This window comes from Dama dama, chromosome 15, assembly GCF_033118175.1.
Source record: "Dama dama isolate Ldn47 chromosome 15, ASM3311817v1, whole genome shotgun sequence".
Lineage (NCBI taxonomy): Eukaryota > Metazoa > Chordata > Mammalia > Artiodactyla > Cervidae > Dama > Dama dama.
The window spans coordinates 9741749-9763551 of record NC_083695.1 but is presented as its reverse complement, the minus strand read 5'-3'; the positions used below and the strand labels follow the sequence as shown (position 1 = coordinate 9763551).

Here is a 21803-nt window from a genome sequence, read left to right as displayed (position 1 = left end):
CACACACACACACACACACAAAGGCCATTCTGTGTCACTGGAGAATCTTTATTTTATTGAAGTACAATTGATTTACCCTGTTGTGTTAGTTTTTGCTGTATAGTAAAGTGACTCAGTTATACTCTGCGACCCCATAGATTGTAGCCCACCATATACATATATATGAGCTTCCCAGGTGGTGCTAGTGGTAAAGAATCCACCTGCCAATGCAGGAGATGCAGGTTCGATCCCTGGGTTCGGAGAAGGAAAGGAAATGGCAACCCACTCCAGTATTCTTGCTTGGAGAATCCCATGGGCAGAGGAGCCTGGCAGGCTATAGTCCATGGGGCCTAAAGAGTCAGACACATGTGTGTGTGTGTGTGTGTGCTCAGTCACTTTTTTTCATATTCTTTTCCATTATAGTTTATCATAGGATATTGAATATAGTTCCCTGTGCTATACAGTAGGACCTTGTTGTTTATCCATTCTAAAGGTAAGTGATCACAATTACTTCAGCATTTGGTTAACTACCGTGCATGGACCTGAACACCTTATAAATCAGTAACTTATTAACAGTTAACACAGAATCAAGTGTTAAGAGTTTTATTAGAAATTGGATGGGGTATCAGGTCCTGACCATCACGAGGTGACATCAGCTCATCCACACGTATCTTCAGGGACATTGAAACTGGGCAGACCTCCAGCTTATTCGCCACCCTTCCTGCTCTGGCTGTGCATCCTGGGGAGGGTGGAGTGGAAGGCACCCTGGGAGAAGGACCTGGGCCATGGGGCAGGGTGGGGAAACTGCCTGTGCCCTGGCGTCTCCCCACCACGCTGAAGAGCTGAAGGAGATGAGGTACAGAGGTGAAGTCTGTCTAGTCTAGGATCTCAGCCCATCTTCTTCTCGGGTTTTGGTTTTAGTTTTTGGCCAATGACACAGCTTGTGGGATCTCTAGTTCTCCGATCAGGGATTGAACCCATGTCCCCTGCACTGGGAGCATGGAGTCTAAACCACTGGACCATCAGGGGAGTCTCCAAACACACTAGTTGTCATTATTTTCACGTCAAATTGGAACAATCATCAGAACAAAATTCCCTCTGACCTTTGGTTTGTTCTCTTCCCATGCCTCCCTCAGAGGGAAGCTGCAGCTGACTTAGACTCACTGTTGAGTTCTGGGGGTGCTGGTGCTCAGAATCAAAGGTAAGACTGTGGATTCATGTAGCAGGAGTCCCAGCACGAAGTGGCTCTATGATCAGCCCGGGATTTGATGCATCAGAGCTGCACAAAGGAGAATGACCAGGCCAGCTGGGAGCTGAGAGACAAGGGGCTCAGGATCAACCAGAGGTTTGGAAGGTGTCCAGCATTCCCATGGGCGGGGGCAGAGTCAAGGCAGCTGAGTTTCCCTCCATGTATCTCCGGGTCGGGCTGCTGGGGAGACTGGGTTGCATTCAGAAAATGAATCATTGCAAAGCCAGCTGATGCTTGTAGAGCTCTTTCCCCCAGAGGTGATGTCTGGTAACAGGGCTTTGTGGTCTGTTATCCATTCATTCCAGTGGTCAGAAGGCAGGAGAGGCTGAGAGGAAGTCATCAGCCTCACTGACAGAGAGGCTGAGCCAAGAGGGAAATCCCAGGAGGATTCCTCACTGTTGTCCCAACAACACAGATTCCACACATGGCTTCACATGCCCCGTTCATAGGCACTGTCTGCAATGCTTTGGGAGCTACTCTCTGTCCAGAGAGCTGTGGATTACAAGTACTTTGGATTTCAGAATGTTATCACATACTTAAATGTCCCACTAATGATGTTACACCTAAAGAGGAGTAAAAGGTGAGCTGTCAAAAAAATGTTGGGGGTGGGTGACGGGAAATAACCATAGGGTTCTCAATTGCTAAGCACACTTTTTATTGAAGTACAACATACATACAGAAAAGGGCACAAACCACAAGTGTACAGCTCAAAGAATTTTCACAAAATAAACATGCCCAAGTGACCAGCAACCAGATCAAGGAACAGAACATCCAAGGAGCACCCTTGTGCCCCCTAAGAGTAACTTACGTAACTACTTGCAAACAGCTTTGCCAGCTTTCTCACTTGATGCTAACGGAACTACATGGTGCGGATTTGCCTCCTCTTGTGAGACTCACACACTGTCGTGTGTGTGTCTGCAGAAGGATCCCTTCTCCTTGCTGTGTAGGGCTTCACTGTGTGAATATACTATAACTTGTTTATCCATTCAACATGGGCATGTGGCTACTTTCCAGTTTGGGGTTATTATGAACAGTGCTTCTATGAATTTTCTAGTACATTTCTCTTGGTGAATATACATACACATTTCTTTTGGGTAGACACCTAGGAATGGAGTATTTAGGTCATGTGATAAGTACACTTAACCCAGGCTATTTCACAGAAGAATGAGGAATTTATTGGATGGAGCTTGAATGCTCACTGAACTGACAGAAAGCTAGAAAGGAGAGTTAGGAAGACGAGGCGGGGGCCAAGACAGCCAGTGGGGCCAAGGAACAAAGCAGAAACAATCTGCTCAGGACGGTGTCATCCCTAGACTGCTACCAGTGGACACCACCCCTGAAGCCTGCTAGTCTTGGAAACCTTCATGACGGACCACTGCCACCCCTGGACCATCACAACTCCCCTGAAATGAGTCTCAGCCTCCCTTAATTTCTGTGTCACTTGCACCAAACTCACTGTCCTAAGCATGGGAGTCCACAGAGTTCACCCTAGGTCACTGGTCACTGCCTGGTCAGTCTGGTGCTGGAGAAGGGGATGCACCTGAGACAGGGAAGACTTTCCCATTTCAGCATCCATGGTGCTGGAGGCACGGCATTCCACTACAGTTATTTATAAGGGGTGATTTCATGATTTCCCCCTTTAGGAAAGGGGTCAGGTGCTAGACAGTCAAGCTGGAAACGCCACATGACAACTGCTCACTACAGGCAGCTTCATCAGATCCCTGCTTCTGCTGGGGGGAGGGTCTCCTCCACACATTTGTGTGTCTCACAGCCCATGTGCATGAGTTTGCCTTTAAGGGCAATATTGAGTGTAGGGATACATTAGAAGGGGCAAGCCACACAAAATGCGGTAGGCTTGAAAGGAAAAGGTGTAGTGAAAGGACAAAAAGCATTTCATGGAGGGATGCAAGGCAGACAGGAGGAGAGGGAAAAGCACACGGAGGGGTGGTGAAAGTGAAAACAAAGGGAAGAAGTTTGGTGAAGCCGAGGAGCACATTATTTTTCTCTTGACCTGGTTTAGCTGGTTTCTGTGTTGTCCCACTTTTCCAGTCTCTCTGATGTGTTTTTATGGATTGTGCTTTGCTTGATCAAGTTAATGATGTTGACATGGACCGCAGGATAAAGAGATCCTGGTCATAAACCAAAATAGAGGGAGAGTGGAAGTCATTATCACAGACAGCATACAATTATGCTATAGCTTGAGCACACAGCTTCCTAACAACACTGGTATTGTCAGGGAGCTTTCATAAAATGAAGAATTGATTTCAACAAAAGAAAGCAAAGAATAAAAATGTACTAAAATCATTTACAAGGGCAGCAAGTCACTAATTGATCTGAAAATTATATTTGCCTTTTTTGTGGGTGATTTTACATGATTCTTCCAACTGAACCATGGATCTTTGAAGTCATGCATTCTAGATCCCTATACCATATCCTGGCATTTAGTACATTTACTTGTTTTAAATGATAATCAGAGCCTTCATCTATGTAGCACCTCCCCAGCAAAGACAGGAGGAGTCAGTTCAGTTCAGTCACTCAGTCGTGTCCGACTCTTTGGGACCCCATGAATTGCAGCACGTCACACCTCCCTGTCCATCACCAACTCCCAGAGTTTACCCAAACTCATGTCCATTGAGTCAGTGATGCCATCCAACCACCTCATCCTCTGTCGTCCCCTTCTCCTCCCGCCTTCAATCTTTCCCAGCATCAGGGTCTTTTCAAATGAGTCAGCTCTTCGCATCAGGTGGTCAAAGTACTGGAGTTTCAGCTTCAGCAGCAGTCCTTCCAATGAACAGCCAGGACTGATCTCCTTTATGATGGACAGGAGGAGTAACTACCCATTACCCACAGTCTGCAGATTGGAATATTCCAGGCATACAGTAGCTTGCCTTGAATCACACAGTGTAGCCGCTGCCAGAGCTGGGGTGGGAGGAAGTTTCCAAACAAATGGAACAGGGCAAACTTGGACAGAGCACTCACTCTCTGCCCTGTGGTTTATTCCCTTCCTTTATCAGGGGTGACAGGAGTTTGTTTAGGTGGAACCTGCAAGTTTGTCTCAGAAAAATCAACAGCTGTCTAGCCTTCCACATGGGCAGCCACATATCATTTTCCATAAGCTGCCAGAATATGGGACTGACATGTCTGCTCCCAGGGAAGATGGGAAGAGAAGTGTGCTGCTGAGCAGACCCCAGCAACGGTGCTTCGTGGCACACGGCTCAGGTTGTTTTCAGGTCTCCCTACCTACCTGCAAACAGGTAGGGCTGGAAGACAGTGGAACTCAGGGGCTCAGGACTCAGACTGTCTGCACTCAGGTCCCAGCCTTCTGGCTTACTATCTATAGCTGTGGGGAAACTACATGGTCTCTCTGTGCCTCAGTTTCCTCTTTTTAGAACAGATGTATATTGCTGGAAGATTAAGTAAGTGGACACATGTGACTGCTTCGGTCAGTGGATGCTACATGGTGAGCTGCTGCCCCTGACTCGCTCCTCTGGGGCAGGGGCCGCCCTGGTGAAACCCTGCCGGGCCCAGGGCTGTGCCCCGAACAGGCCCTTACTAATGCAGCCCACGCAAGGCAGGAGCCAGAATAGGAGGACGCAGGATGAAGTGGTATTTGGAGAGAAGAAATGTGCCCCTGGCCTGCTTGGCTGGAGCACGTAAAGAGAAGTAATGGGGCCATATTTACAGTTAAGCTCACTCCAATATCTACCCACACCTACATTTGTAGAAGGATCACCTACAAAGGGAATCAATGACAATCAGTGGGAAACAGGGGTCTGGGCTCTCCATCAGGGGCTGAGTCACAGGGCCCCCGGATGACCCATATTTAGAAAACCATTCGTGATGTGGGTTCTTTCTTTTTTAAATAGGATGATGGAAAAGCAGGAAATAGAAAACTTCCAGAACTTTCTCCAGGAAGAGAGATGGAACCTTTACCCACAGACTTCAGTTGGTCAAAATGCTCTAATTTGATACTGAATGATGGTAAATGGGCAGCTTATTGAGTACCTTTTCTCTTCTCAATAAATTATCCACTGAAATGTATAAACTTGATGTATATAAACTTGGGAACTGATGTTTAAAAAACTTAAGCCCTTACACCCATACTTATTGTTAACTTGGCACATTTGTTATTTGGCTATAAAAAATGTGTATTTTCTTTTCTAATAATGAAAATAACAGAAACCTGAAAAGAAAAGGTGAAACTACAGACAATGAAGAAAACCAATGAAAAGACAGGCAGTGGGGTAATGCTGGTCGGGCAGGGGTGAGTGTGGGCAGAGGTCCCTAAGCTAAGAGCATGCACAGTCTCTACCAGGGGTTTTACAGACAGAAAAGGAGACATTTTCATAACAAACGGAGTCAGAGGATGGTGCAAAAGAACTTCTTCTCTCGGAAGGGGTTTTCCGACGCAGGCACTGGGATGATGAGAGGGTCCTCTCGCACATGAGCCTCACAGTAGGCCAGGAGGTCCGCCGCTGCCTGGGAGACCTGGGGGGGCACACAGCACAAGGGCAGGGTTAGAGGCCAGTTCGCGGTGGCTCCAAGGCAGGGGTGTCGGTTTGGAAAGTGGACAAGCCTGAGGATAGGCTGTGTTGCATGCACTGCCAATGACAAGGCCATTCCGAGGCCTGGAGAGAGGGCTTGTGCAAATCCAGAGGAGACAGGTTTTGAAAGTTGCTTCCGAGGAAATGTAATAGAAAGAAGCAACCTGACTCCACATTGGATCTATTCCTTTAGCGCTAACCCTTGTGCTCTGTTATCTGGGCTTTGTCAGTGCAGGCTCTGCATCTTTCATAAAAGAATGCTCCTCCCGAAGTATACAGGAGAGCCCATTCTCGAGGCTCTGACCTTTAAAAGCACAACACGTTTCCATTCACAGAGAGAGAGAAAGTTGCAGAACAGAGAACAGCCTTTTTCTTGTGGGAGGTTTATGGGAATATTGTGACCAGAGCTATGTGGACAGCTGTGAGAACAAAGGATTCCAACACCAAGAAATTTGCAATAACCAGCCGCCCTCTCCCCTCCTTTAGGATAAAAGAAAAGTGAAGTCGCTCAGTTGTGTCTGACTCCTTGCGACCTCATGGACTGTAGCCTACCACACTCCTCCATCCATGGGATTCTCCAGGCAAGCGTACTGGAGTGGGCTGCCATTTCCTTCTCAAGAGGATCTTCCTGACCCAGGGATTGAACCTGGGTCTCCCGTATTGTAGGCGGACGCTTTACCATCTGAGTCACCAGGGAAGTCGTATAAAAGAAACCTGAGTTCTAATTCAGGGAAGCTGGTTCTTTGGGACACCAGTCCACCATTTTCTCCATCTGCTGGCTCTCTGAATAAAGTCGCTTTTCTTTGCCCCGATAACTCGTCTCTCGACTTAGAGACCCGCCATGTGGACTAGGTGACAGAAAGAGGTGCTGCCCGGTAGAAGTGTAGATCACTACCAAGAGAGGTGTGAGGCACCATCAGGAAGGTGTAGACATCTAGTCCTACTCGGAACTGAGTGATGAGTGAAGGTTCCAGGCCAAGAGCCTCACCAACAACTCTGTAAAACTACCTCTAGACAGATAAAGCCAATTTCTGGCCCTGGCCGAGCCAATGTGATTGTAATTATTATTATTAGCGCTTTTGTTTTACTGCAATCCACTCTCATGACCAACCCAGGCACTTGATCCTCCCCGGGAGAACACACACATAAGCTACTCACAATAAGGGCACATTGAACTTGGAACGGCCACTCCCCTGAGGAAAGAGCCGCTCCCGGCCAGAAACCTCTTTAATTTTCCTTTCAGGCTTCTCTGAAGCCTGTTGACACTTGGCAGCTGTGGATCACATTATCTTCCAGGTAATCTCCAGTAGCTCCAGGGGAGGAGCAGGCGCTAAGAGCAGGAAGGGACCAGCTCATCGGGCCCGTGGTCTATGTCACATGTCCAGCAAATGACTGGTCTGCGTGTTAAATCATCCTGCCGATTAGCTTGTTCCGCCTCTAACTGCTTATTAGAGGCTACAGGCTGGAGTAAGTATATAGCAGTCAAAAGGAATCCTTTTCATGCAATTAGTGTCTAAATCTTCCCCAGAATGATAAACACGGGGCAGGTGAATGAAAAATGTTTGAAGGCCCCCAGTACACACAAGCCATACACCTTCCATCCAGGTTTTAAAAACTGGCTGTTGGTACTTCCCTAGTGGCCCAGTGGCTAAGACTCCACATTCCCAATGCAGGGGGCCTGGGTTCAATCTCTGGTCAAGGAACTAGATCTCACATGCTGCAACTAAGAGTTCACATGCTGCAACTATTAATAAAAGTCTCATGTGCCACGACTAAGACCTGGGACAGCCAAATAAATAAATATTAAAAACAAAACAAAAACAATGCCACCAACGCTCGAAACTTAAAAAAAAAAAAAACCAACAAAAAAACTGGCCCATCTTCCAAAACTTTATAGAAAATCTTCTAATTTCCAGCCCAGATTTACCTATTTCAGCAGTGGCTAGAATATAACAAATAATTTTAGTAGAGATATGTAATAAATTTTTCCTTCTGACGAAACAACTAAAAGTTGAGCCAATGAGTCAACCTAAATCTTCACAAAGTCTACATTTGTTGGGAGCGTGGAATGGAACATCAGGCTTCCCTGTCCATCTCGGCCCCAAGATGACTCTGCAACTTCAGGTAAGTCACTCAAACTCTGAGCTTTAGCTTCCTCATTTATAACACTGGGAGAGTTAGCTATCTCCAAGATCCTGTTTACTCTAAACGGTCTGTAGTTTTAGCTCTGATAGCGCCACGGCAGTACTGTAGAGCCTAAATAAAATGGATGTTGGGTTGAATGAGAATGAAGTTTGCAGTGATTTACAGGACACCCATGCAGGAGTCTCCCAGGTGAGGTGGAGGCCACAAATATAGGGCTGCAGGGGACCTGTGAGGCCGTCACAAGGGACGAGAGAACAGGAGCAGGGATGCTGACTCTGAAGCCCACAGAGGTGTGATGGAGGGACTCTGCCGGTGGCCCAGTGGCTGAGACTCCGCGCTCCCAATGCAGGGGGCCTGGGTTTGATTCCCGGTCAGGGAATTGATTCCACATACTGCAACTATTATTAGAGTCATGTGCCGCCACTAAAAGATCCTGCGTGCCTCAGCAAAGACCTGGTGCAGCCAAATAAATAAATATATATATTTTTAAAACTCTTGATAGACATACAGAAACCCAGAATCACACCATGAGCGCCTGGGTGTGGAGCCTGAGCCTGGCATCAGGCTTGTCACCTTCTGAACCAAAGCCAAGGGTTCTCCTCTGACTGCCTGGGTCGCAATCCCCTCCTCTCTGCTCCAGGCGTCTTCTTCAGCCCACAGAGGCAAGGGGTCTTCTCCATGGCCGCTGTGTTAGGATGACCACAGAATTCACCCAACGGCTCCTCCCACAACCACTGCGAACCGGTCTTCACCACTGCCCAGGCCAGCATGCGCAAGAAGGTGGCGATGTTCGAGCAACTATCTTCCTTCCCTAACAGCCAGGTCCTCTTAGCTCTAACTTCAGTGACTTCTTCCAGATGCTTCATTTAAGAATGTCTTGGGACCTCCCTGCTGGTCTAGTGGCTAAAACTCCATGCGCCCAATACAGGGGGTCAGGTTTGATCCCTGGGCAGCAAACTAGACCCCACATGCTGCAACTAGGAGTTCAAATGCCACAGCTAAGATCTGGGACAGCCAAATATAAATATATATATATATATATAAATATATATATATATATATATATATATATATATATAAAGTCTTATCATCATCCCCTATCTCTAGTTTTCATTTTTCCCATCTATTTCACTTTTGGGGACAAGGACATGCTTCCATTAGTTCTGAATTCTCTATAAACCTTACAATTTCATCTAGGAAGCTGTGTGCCAATCTTTCAGATAACTGAGAGGCTATAGGGAAAAAATAAGGCAAGACTTCTGCTTTCCAGGGGTCTGAAAAGACTCAAAAACTGTAACATTACTAGAACAATCAGGATGTGCTAAAACATCACAAAAGCACAGCCGCACACCTCTGCGGGGCTTCGGAGACAGGGGTGTCAGAGTACCCCACCCCATCCAGTTCCACATGGGGGCAGTTACCCCGGTAAACCTGCCCCTTTTATCCAGAGGCTGGTTCCAGCCAGCTGATCCCAGAGACATGATTTTCTGGCAAGCTAAGAATGGCTCATGTCTTGTGGCAGATCCATGTTAAACAAGTTCAAGAGACAACTTGAATCATATAGAATTGAATCATTAATCAAAATAGAATAGAATCATTAATCAAAATAATGGCTGATATGAACTGAGTCCTTATTATTAATATGTGCCAAGCCCTGTGCTAAACACATAGTCACATGTCTTATGTGTGTATGCATGCTCAGTCGTGCCCAACTCTTTGCGACCCCATGGACTGTAGCCTGCCAGGCTTCTCTGTCCATGGAACCCTCCAGGCAAGAGGTTTGGAGTGGGCTGCCATTTCCTCCTCCAGGGGATCTTCCTGACCCAGTGATTGAATCCATGTCTCTTGCATCTCCTGCCTTGGCAGGCAGATTCTTTACCACTGAGCCAAAGCTATGGCTTTTTCCAGTAGTCATGTATGGATATGAGAGTTGGACCATAAAGGAAGCAGAGCACCAAAGAATTGATACTTTTGAACTGTGGTGTTAGAGAAGACTCCTGAGAGTCCCTTGGACTACAAGGAGATCAAACCAGTCCATCCTAAAGGAAATCAGTCCTGAATATTCATTGGAAGGACTGATGCTGAAGCTGAAATTCCGATGCTTTGGCCACCTGATGCAAAGAACTGACTCATTGGAAAAGACCCTGATGCTGGGAAAGATTGAAGGCAGGAGGAGAGGTGGACGACAGAGGATGAGATGGTTGGATGGCATCACCGACTCGATGGACATGACTTTGAGCAAGCTGCGGGAGTTGGTGATGGACAGTAAAGTCTGCAGTCCATGGGGTCACAAAGAGTCGGACACGACTGAGTGACTGAACCAAAATGAGCCACCGGGGAAGCCCCATTATATGTCTGGCCTCATCTAATTCTTCTAAATACTATTGTTAAAGTCACTTTACAGATGAGGAAACTAAGGCATGAAAGTTAAGAATCTGTGCAATTTCATAGAACTGGTAAGAGAGAGATCAGGACTGAAGCTAAGCAGTCTGGCTACAGAAGCTAAACACTACAGTAGCTGCCTGATTCCTTATTCATGAAAACTGTACCTGGAAGGTGGCCTCGAAAGTTCTCATCTGCTAGGCCAGCACACTCTCTTTGTAGACCAGCTACCTGGGAACTCATGTGACCAGAAGGAGAAGTCCTGCAACTAAAATTTCTTAGGTCATTTGCTTAATCCAGGGACAATTTTAAAATAATCTTTTGGTCATGCTGCATGGCATGTTGGATCTTAGTTCTCTGATCAGGGATTGAACCTGCACCCGCTGCATTGTCAGCATGGGATCTTAACCACTGGACCACCAGGGAAGTCCCCCATGGACAATCTTGCCAAGAAAACCATAACAGTTGAGTGTCAGCAGCTGGGACTGGCTTCCTCTTCCTACGCCTTGGCTTGGATGGATGCGCCAATGTTGCTCTGAGACTCCTTCCTCTAGGCTGTGACTTGCACACTATTACAATGCGTTGGCTCTAATTCCTTAGGAGCAGCCTTTTTATTTTTATTTTTTTTAAGAGGAGCAGCCTTTTTAAACTAAGGGTTTCCCAGGCGGTGCTAGTGGTCAAGAATCTGTCTGCCAAGGCAGGAGATACAAGAGACCCGGGTTCAGTCCCTGGGTCGGGAAGATCCCCTGGAGGAGGAAAATGGCAACCCACTCCAGTATTCTTGCCTGGAACATCCCATGGACTAGAGGAGCCAGGCAGGCTACAGTCCACAGGGTCCCAAAGAGGTGGACATAAGCGAGTACAGTACAGCCTTTTTAAACTAACGCCTAAGCCAGGGAACTTGAGAAAGTGAAACTCAAGACCACCACAAACAGCCAGCTAGGCTTTCTCACCTAATGCAACTGCTTAAGCTAAACCAGCCAAACAGCGCTTTGCTTCAGCATCTTCTCTACAAACACCTTGCTCTCTGCCTGTCCATGGATGGTGCTAACTACCTTTGGTTTGCATTGCCAGCTTCGATTCCACCTATGTCCAAATTAAATCCAAAATTTTCATGTTCTTCAGTTTACCTGCTAACAACAGGATCCAGCTGGTCCGAAGTTTGCTAAATATCATTAGCAGGTATTTTTTGGTTTTTGGTTTAATAAATATCATCACTTTTTTTTTTTTCTTTTTGGTTTGCTAAACATTATTGCAGCTTCCTTCCTCTTGATCAGTTTACTTGTTCGGATGCTTGTCAACACCCATTCATTGTGGGCAGATTTGACTAATTTTCTGACAGCGACCGCACCGCAAGGGGGCGCTGCATCCCCAACCATCAGGCCAGGGCATGGGAGGAGAGGTTCAAAAAATGGGGCTTTAGGGGTCCCCCTGCGGAGGTGGGTTAAGACTGGTCTCCTTCCGGTCTCACAGTTGTGTATTTGCTCCCCTCACAGCCCCGGGTCTACAACCATGCCATTAACATGTGGCCTCGCTAGCTCTAAGCAGGTTCAACCTCGGGCTTTTTCTGTCATCTATCAAAGGTGATATTGCGCTTGATGCCACGATTTTTCTTTCAAGAAAACAAGCTGTTCTTAGAGTGCCTCCCTTTGTTGTTTCAGGGTCACAGACGTGTTTGTTCAGTCATATCTACACGCCTCTGGATTGCAGAGTTCCATCTGGAGCACCTGCACTACCAGAATGAAACCAGAATTGTCAGCGCTGGTACCAAGTGATCAGCACCCAGTTTTGCGTGGATCTGGGTCGGCTCCACATAGTATTAGTTTTATAGACGCACTCAAATTATTGAGAACATCCTACAGCACGGAATGAGCATGTTAAGTCATTTTACAACAAAAGGAGTTTTCCACCTTTTCCCACCTTCGCCAGCGGTTTTATTTCATGCAGTGTCCAAGGTCCCTTTACTCCTGTGTAACTAAAGTATCTTGGATAACCCCTGAAGCTTGCTGTAATGGGATCTGAAAAGATACACACCTGTAACGATCATCTTAATGAGCCTTCCACAGGAAAGGTGGCATCTTAACACACAGTTTAGTATCTGGGCATTAATTAAACTAAAAACTACTCCTCAGATTGAAAGGGAGGGTTTCCTTAATCAGCCCTAGATTGATTTTTATGGTTCAAAGTTTCCTTCAGTGTATATAAAATACTGCATGCAGACTTCACCATATCCTAGAAACATCTGCCATCTTTGAAACATAAAATAGACAATTTACTTTCAAAAAAAATTTTTATCCTGAAGTTTAAAACTCCGTTACTGTTTATGTTTTCTTATGGAGCCTGAAGTCTGCTTTGCCTTTAAGTCCTGTTACAAAATGCCCAGAGCATCTCTGCCTCCTCTCCTTAGTACTGAAGTGTTAAGAGTTACAAGATAACAGATGTTGAAAAGAGAAAAGAATTGGGAGCTAGGGAACAACTGTGGAATTTTACCATTACATTTCAGAGTAAAAGAGGTGATTAAAACAGCTCAAGTTAGCACATAATCCCATTTGTTGCACTATAATTACAAGCTTCAATGATGGGGAGAACATGTTGCAATTACTAAGTCACATTCCAGGACAAGACAGATGACATAATTACTATTCTGGCTGTGACACCCACTGCATTTATCCTTTGCATCTAAAGTACAGCGACTCACACCTATTTTTCAGCAATCCTGGTCTATTTAACAATACTACTTGGAATAGATCACAGGCATTCTTGATCGCTCTGCCTGTTCCTCCCGCCCCCCACAAGAAAACAAAGTGGGATTAGAGTCAAGAGCACAGCCAGGTTGCATCCCCCACTGTGCAACAATCGATATCTTTTACAAGGTCAAACCAGGTACAGGTGCCAACAGAAGAAATCATAGCCATGTATCCCCAGTAAAACCCTGAGGATATTACAGGTCTATGCCTCACCTCTGAATTCTGAGCTAAAGTTACAGGGTGAATCCTTGTGAATTTTTTTTCTTTCTTCTAATGTTGGCTATTATTTGAGATTAACATACCAGTTTTGTTTTGTTTTTTAAAGAATCTACCTGCAAGGTGGGAGACTGGGGTTTGATCCCTGGGTCAGGAAGATCCCCTGGAGAAGGAAATGGCAACACATTCCAGTATTTCTGAGTGGGAAATGCCATGGACAGGGGAGCCTGGCGGGCTACAGTCCATCAGGTCACAAAGAGCTGGACACAACTGAGTGACTAATACTTACTATTTTTTAATTTTATTATTATTTTTAAAGACTCTATTGAATTTGTTACAAAATTGCTTCTGTTTTAGGCTTTGGAGTTTTTCGTCCCTGAGGCATTTGGGATCTTAGTTGCCCAACCAAGGATCGAAAGGGATCTTACCTGGACCTCCCGCACTGGAAGCACAGTCTTAACCACTGGACTTCCAGGGAAGTCCTAACACCAGTTTTTAAGGGCATTCTCAAGATACTTCCAAAAATTATGCTATAGGCTGAATGTGTGTGTCCTCCCCACCACCCCTTAAGTTCATATGTGAAACCAAAATCTCCAGTGCCATGGAGATGGGGCTTTTGGAGGTATTTGGAGGTGGGGCCTTTGGTAGGTAATTAGGAAATGACGGTTGAAACTTCATGAATGGAATTGAGATGGGCTGGGACCTGGGACCCTTTGCTGCAATATTTGCACCTGGACAAACCTGGTCTCCTTGAGCCCCAAAATACAAACTATAAGGGACTAAAAATAACTGTGCTACAATGTACAGCTGGGGCAATTATGGACACAAGATAGGAAAAGACCAAAACCCAACTGCCACTCCTGAAGAGTTGGGAGCAAAAGCAGGGTCCTGCGCATGCCCCTTGCACACAAGAGCAGCAAAGCGGTGGGCAAACTCCCTAAACCACCCTCTGGCTCCACCCCTCACCCCAAACAAGGGGCCGGCTTGCCCCGCCTAGGAGGGTGAAGAAACAAGGAAACCCGTCACTTCTTTCCTCCAGACCCCCACCCACAGCTGTAGCAGGGGCCCCAGAAAAGCCTTGTTTGAATTTCTTGTCTGGCCCCTGGTCAATTTCTATTGATTAAAGAGGCCAAGAACCCTGGTAGGTGATAAAATTAGTGCTCTTATAAGAGAAAAGGTCTCTCTCTCCCTCCCTTCCATGGGAGGTCACAGCAGAGGGTATCCATCTGTAAGCCTAGAGAGGCCTCACCAGAACCTGACTAAGTTGGTACCCTGATCTCAGACTTCCCAGCCTACAGAGCTCTCAAGAATGAACTTCTACTGTTTGTGTCACTGAAGTCCACGGTATTCTGATTCAGCGGACATCTGGCTTCCAGTGGTTTCCAGCAAATGTGTATTGACTAGATCAATATTGGACATCCTCAATCATTGGGTTCTAGGCCACAAATAGCATCTAGTAGGGGATAAGGTTATTCCAGGAGGAAACCAGAGTGGGTGGGAGATATGTGTGAATACATGATACTATAACAGAGAGTCCTTCTCTGAATTCTAAAGTCAAATGTCCAGAGTAACGAATCAGCTGCTGTTCACTATCACCAGCACATAGGTTTTTTTTTTCCACATCAAAAGTTGATTGCACATTTGCAGCAACACAGATGGACCTGGAGATGATCACAGTAAGTGAAGTAAGTCAGACACAGAGAGACAAACATCATATGACATTGCTTCTATGCAGAATCTAAAAAAAAAAAAAAAAGATACAAATGAACTTATTTACAAAACAAACAGACTCACAGACTTGGAGAATGAATTTATGGTCATCAGCAGGGAAGAGTGGATGGGAGGGATAGATTAGGAGTTTGGGATTTACATGTACACACTGCTATACTTAAAACTGATAACCAACAAGGACCTACTGTAAAAGTTGATTACATATTAAGAGACAATTCTGAGATACTTGAAAGAGAGTTTTAATATCCCCAAGTTAATCTAAGTAAGAGCTTGCTATTACACGGCTTTCACCATCAAGAACTGCAAAGCTCCCAGTTGGTTTAGAGTGATTAACCCAGGCCCACCCAGGATCTTGATTTAACCAAACCCTTTTAACAGGTTGGTATGTGTCTTACATGACTCTGACCTCCTGTCAGCTTTGACACATCACAATTTCCCACAAAGGAAGCCAAAATTCAGTCATTTTGCAAGTTCACCAACAGAGTGATTTATTTGGTGACAGAAACTAGTGAGTCACTGAAGAGTCTCCTGGGACTGATGTAGGAGTGAAAGATGAACATAACAAGTGGGTTCTAGCTCCAGTGACTCTAGAAAGCCAGCAGCATCTCAGAAAGGAAGCACGGGGTTATGAGTCAGAAACAATGTCCTAGTGGGGCTGCACTCAGCGCTGCTGAGCTGTGTCATCTGGGCGCTCAGTTTCCACTCCTGTGGAAATAGCGATACCCCATAGTTTGTGGCTAAATGATACAATAGATGTATTACACGTACAATGTGTTATTATTTCATTACTCATTTGGCTACTTTTTGGCAGGGTGGGAAAGGTGTTTGGGTCATAGACATGAAGTGGTTTTATTCAGCCACTAAGCTGTGTCCGATTCTGTGCAACCCCAGGAACTGCAGCACATTGGCCTCCTCCGCCCTCCACGGTCCCCTGGAGTCTGCTCAAATTCATGTCCATTGAGTCGGCGATGCTATCTAACCATCTCATCCTCTGCCGCCCCCTTCTCCTTTTGCATGAGGTGATCTCTCAGAAATGATCAGGGCAATTTGATTTCTGAGGTGGCCCCGCCTAAAATGTCCCCTTGAATTGGGAGGCATGTTTCATCTTCTTACTCTCCTACTCACATTCTACTCTCTGATTTAACTGAAAGATTTCTCTCCTTTTATCTGATACCTATTTCTAAAAGTGCTCATTCATAAACCCCGTTCTTAATTTTATGTCTGATTGTAGAATGTTATCATCTGAATCATTTAACTTCTAAAGGTCTGGGCAAGGGCTACAAATGTTTCTGGCAGAGGAAGGGGAAATGAAGAAAAGGGTTAAACCTCAATTGCTAAACTAGCAGAAGCTGGAATAAGAAAGAGTTGCTACAGAGTATAGAAGAGACATATGAAAAAGGCAAAAATCTACAAGCATTGCCTCCAGACTTTTGGCTAGATCATATGACATAATTTATATTTAATTTTTTTAGAAATGCCATTCTTTCTACTATAACATCATCTAACATCTTTCAAAAAATATTTATTTGGCCGAGTGGCATGCGAACTCTCAGTTGTGGCATATGAGATCTAGTTCCCTGACCAGGGATTGAAGCCGGTCACCTGCATTGGGAGTGTGGAGTCTTAGCCACCTGATCACCAGGAAAGTCCCTATTATCTTAATTATATCCCTTTTCCTGGACTTTACCAGACCCTTTAAATCATCCGTCAATGATCTATCAGAACGTGACGATCTCCCCAAATTTGCTTTTTTAAACTTGTTCACAGGGAACACCATGATATTTAAGCCTTACTTCTTTTGTTTTAATAACTACTGACTTTGGCTTCAGAATTTTCTATGCTGGCTTCAGAAACTTAACAGTAGATGTTTTATCTTTTGGGAAAATAAAACCATAAAAAATTTTTGTTCCCAAGAATTCACAAACTGGCAGCACAGCTGCAACTCTTAGGAAATGCTATAAAAAATATGGATAACATGTACAGATGTGAGACCTGGACCATGAAGAACAGGCTGAGCATGGAAAAACTGATGCTTTCAAACTGTGGTGTTGGAGAAGACTCTTGAGAGTCCTTTGGACTGCAAAGAGATCAAACCAGTCTATCCTAAAAGAAAGCAGTCCTGAATATTCATTGGGAGGTTTGAGGCTGAAGATCCAATTCTTTGGCCACCTAATGCGAAGAGCTGACTCATTGGGAAAGCCCCTGATGCTGGTAAAGATTGAAGGCAGGAGGAGAAGGGGGCGACAGAGGATGAGATGGTTGGATGGCATCACTGACTCAATGAACATGAGTTTGAGCAAGCTCTGAGAGATGGTGAAGGACAGGGAAGTCTGGCATGCTGTAGTCCATGGGGTCGCAAAGAGTTAGACACAACTTAGTGACTGAACAACAATGTGTTAAAGATGTATCTATTAGAAGAATTATGAGAAAAAAACCCTGGTTCAAACACACATGTGAAACAAGAATCATGATGTTGATGCCCAAAGGGCTATGTCAGGAAACTTTTGGACACTTACCACTGGCTCCAGCAAACAGCTCTGGATTATCCAGGCTGCTGGAGGAAATGATTAGTATAAAGACAACCCCAACCAAATTTACACTTCAATCTGGAATATAAGTTATGATTTCTATGCAATGTGTTTCCATAAAAATATGGTCATATTTTGCACTGGGCAGCTAATACTGAAAAGATAGGAAGACAGATTCTATACAAAAAGAATAATGCACATACAAATAATTAAATTGTTTAACTGAACTGACAGTAGTCAAAAACCACTCCTCGGTTTGAAACACATGTGGTTTAGGCTGATGGTGTGGTGGTGAGATCCTGCAAGGAACAAACAGAGGGGTCTCCTTTTCTGTTTCCTGCCTCAAGTGGTCACCTCGGGCAGCACCTCTTCCCCCTTCCGATGCCCTCGTACCACACAGAAAGACGTTCAGAGGGGCTTCCTGGTGGTCCAGTGGTTGAGAATCCGCCTTGCAATGCAGGGGACGCAGGTTTGATTCCTGGCCAGGGAACTAAGATCCCTCATGCCATGGAGCAACTAAGCCTGCCCACCACAACCAGAGAGTCTGTGCACCACAACAAAATATCCCATATAACCCAACAAGGATCCCTTGTGCTGCAACTAAGACCCAACACAGACAAATAAATAAATAACTATTAAGAAGAAGAAGTTCAGAGGAGGGAGTGGGTAACTGAGTCCTGTGGGGGTGTGATTTCCAGGAAGAACTTGACTTTTGGAAATAGCTTTATTTTCTTTATGACAATAATAATCATTATTTGTTTGTAAAATTACCCCAAAGGACAAAGATGGAAGTAAAAATCAACAGAAACTCTGCCATGTGGAGAGAACATTTGGTGAACATCTTTACAGACATCTTACTATCCATCTTTGTACATACAATCTCACATGCTGTTCTGCAATATGCTTTTATAATCACTCAGAGCACACAGATGTACATCATTTAATCAGATGATACAGTTTAACACTGCCTGCATATAACTTAGGTGAAATAAAATTCATATTTTATGGCAAGACAAGAAAAACTTAAGACACAAAAAATTTTCTCTGCCATTTGGCTGTCTCTCTCTCCCCACTGTGCACTGTGTATGATGCATGGCACAAACCTCCCCTTTGGCAGAAATACCTGCTCGACCATCAAGTGCAACATTCTCCTAGCATCAATAAGTTCAGTTCAGTTCAGTCGCTCAGTCGTGGCTGACTCTTTGCGACCCCATGGACTGCACCACGCAAGGCCTCCCTATCCATCACCAACTCCCAGAGTTTATTCAAACTCGTGTCCATTGAGTCGGTGATGCCATCCAACCATCAATGTACTGACGTACAAGCATCAGTAAGACAACTCCTCAAAGATGACATTCCTTCTTGACCTAATAGGGGTCACATGGCCCACCACTTTGTACTTGCAGACCAGGATTGTGTAAACTGTCAATAACACATTATTTGATGCACAGCCTTCTGTCTCGAAAAACTTATATAACTCTGCTTTGACCTCTAACAGGCGGAATGGTTCTCAGAGCTTTCTGGGATGCTCTTCCCGGGTTATAATCCTCAATTCGGTTCCAATAAAATCTTCCCTTTCTGATTAATTTTTCATTGACATTATTTAACCAATCCATGTGTATGTTTAGTTGCTCAATTGTCTCCAACTGTTTCCGACCCCACAGACTGTAGCTCTCCAGCCTCCTCTGTCCATGGGATTCTCCAGGCAAGAATACTGGGGTGGGTTGCCATTCCCTTCTCCAGGGGATCTTCCTGACCCAGGGATTGAACCCGGGTCTCCTGCACCGCAGGCAGATTCTTTACTGACTGAGCCACCAGGGAAGCCCAACCAATCCCTACTGATGGACAAAAATATAATTTTTTGACACTATAATAGTGTTCTGATGAAATTCTCACAGGCCTTCATTATTTGTGAGATTGTCTCCTTTGGGTAATCCCAAGAAGAGAGAGTGCTGGGTCAGAGTATGCACAACAAACATTCTGATACATATTCCAAACCACTTTGGGAAGACTGTAGGTTTCCACTCCAACTATCAAAAAACTGCTCACTTCCTTCAGCAGTTGATAACAATACAGGATTTCAGTGACAATTAAAAACATCAATAGTCTGGATCTCAGGGTTTTTTTTTCCAAGTGCATCTCAGTGTTTTTTTGAGGCACAACTCTTGTATTATTTTCTGTTTTGTTTTTTTTTTTTAACTTTTTTTGGCTATGCCACGCAGCTTGGAGGATCTTAATTCCCCGAGCAGGGATCAAACCTGCAGTTCCTCCTGCAGTGGAAGTGCAGGGTCTTAACCACTGGACCACCAGGAAGTTCCTCCTGTATTATTTTTGAAGCTAAATGTCTCTTCATATATTTGACCCTTTACATGTCTCCTTTTCAAATTGCCTATTCACGTCAGTTGTGCATTTTTTTTTTTAAAGGGAGGATCCTTTTCATCTGCTTTATTTTTTCTTAAAAGGGAGGCTGTTTTTTATCTTATTTTTTCAGAGAAATTAAATTTAAAGATATTAACCTTTTGTTACTGAGGTAGCAAATGTTTCCCTTAATTTGTTGATCGGAAGGTTTTTACCATATAGATTTTTTTTAATGCAATTAAAACTTTTATTTAATGAACTGTAGATTCTGTAAAATGCTTGGCCTTCCCAAACTCACATTATAAAAAATATTTGCTCCTATTTTACAAGTACTTTTATGGTTTTGCTATATTTAAATCTTTGATTACAGTTATGGACTGAAATGTTTTCCTAGACTCATGTTGAAGCCATAACCCCTGAAAACATTAATAAAGGGGATTCTCCAGGCAAGAATACTGGAGTGGGCTACCATGCCCTCCTCCAGGAGATCTTCCTGACCCAGGGATTGAAGCTGGGTTTCTTAAGTCTCCTGCCCTGGCACACAGGTTCTTTACCAGTCTCATTAAAATGGAGCAAGGAAGTCAGGAGGAGCTCTCAGGCAGAACTGTGCAACTCAATTATAGGAAGCACTTCAGTTTCAAACACCAGCAGAAGAATCCTCACAGAAAAGAAACATCAGTTACAAGCCCGAACAGGAAAAGAGGTATATGGAATGTCCTACAAGAAACCCCAGCAACTTGGCCAGTGAGAAACTACCATCACTCTGAGCTCTCCATTTTCTCCAATGGACTTTCATTCAAAAGCACCCCTCCCAGCTTTCTCCTTTTTCTCTATAACATTCCTCTCCTTTGTTTGTTGGATTTGCCTATAGTTTCTGCTGTAGCATGTTCTTCCTGAATTGCAAGTCTCTGCTATTTCCAAATAAATCCATCTTTGCTGGTAAAATAGCTGACTTTTATTTTTAAGGTCAATACTCCCAGTCTAACTGTATTTGGAGACAGGGCCTCCACAGAGATAGTTGGCCCTCTGTACTCATGGATTTTGTATCAGTGGATTCAACCAACAATGACCTGAAAATGTTTGGGGGCAAAAAAGAAAAACAGAAAGTTCCAAAAAGCAAAACTTGAATTTGCTACACACCAGCAAGTATTTATATAGCATGTATGTTGTATTTACAATATTCACACAGCATTTACATTCTATTATGTATTATAAGTAATCTAGAGATGATTTAAAGTATATGAGGAACCTTCCTGGTGGTCCAGTGGCTAAGATTCCGTGCTCCCAACATAGGAGGCCCAGGTTCAATCTCTGGTCAGGGAACTAGATCCCACATGCTGCAACTAAGAGCTCACATGCCACAACTAAAGATACTGCATGTCATAACTAAGGCCTGGCACAGCCAAATAAATATTTTCTAAAACCTATATGACAGGATGAGTGTGGGTCATATGCAGACACTACACCATTTCATATATGGAACTTGAGCATTCTTTAACTCTGGTATCTAAAGAAGGTCCTGGAAACAATGGCTTACAGATAAGAAAGAATGACTATAATTCAGGCTAGATGAGGTCATAAGGGTGGGACCCTAATCGAGCAGGACCGCGTGAGTTTATAAGAGGAGGAAGAGACCCGAGAAGGCTCTCTCTTCACATGAGCACAGAGGGGGGTGTGAGGGCACAGTGAGAAGGCAGCTAGCTGTCTGCCACAGGAGAGGGGCTTCGGCAGACTACTGAAGGGTCTAAATTGGCAACTAAGCTGCCAACGCCTTAACCTTGGGCTTCCAGCCTCCAGAAGGGTGAGAAAAATTCCTGATGTTTAAGCCACATATTCTGTGGTACTCTGTTATGCCAGCCCTAGCAGACAAATATGGGGTCCCCTGGTGAATCAGCAGTAAGGAATCTGCCTGCAATGCGGGAGA

At 44.6% G+C, this 21803-nt stretch overlaps 1 protein-coding gene across 5 annotated transcripts in view; it reads right to left on the bottom strand.

The window, feature by feature from the left end:
* Nucleotides 1-1859: 1859 nt before the first annotated feature.
* Nucleotides 1860-21803, bottom strand: part of GNG4 (G protein subunit gamma 4) — a 67725-nt gene continuing 47781 nt past the window's right edge. For all 5 annotated transcript variants that reach the window (XM_061161437.1, XM_061161433.1, XM_061161435.1 and 2 more), the window contains one exon: nucleotides 1860-5716. In XM_061161437.1, coding sequence (XP_061017420.1) covers nucleotides 5588-5716 — 129 coding nt within the window. In that variant the 3' untranslated portion in view covers nucleotides 1860-5587. The remainder of the gene's footprint in view (nucleotides 5717-21803) is intronic.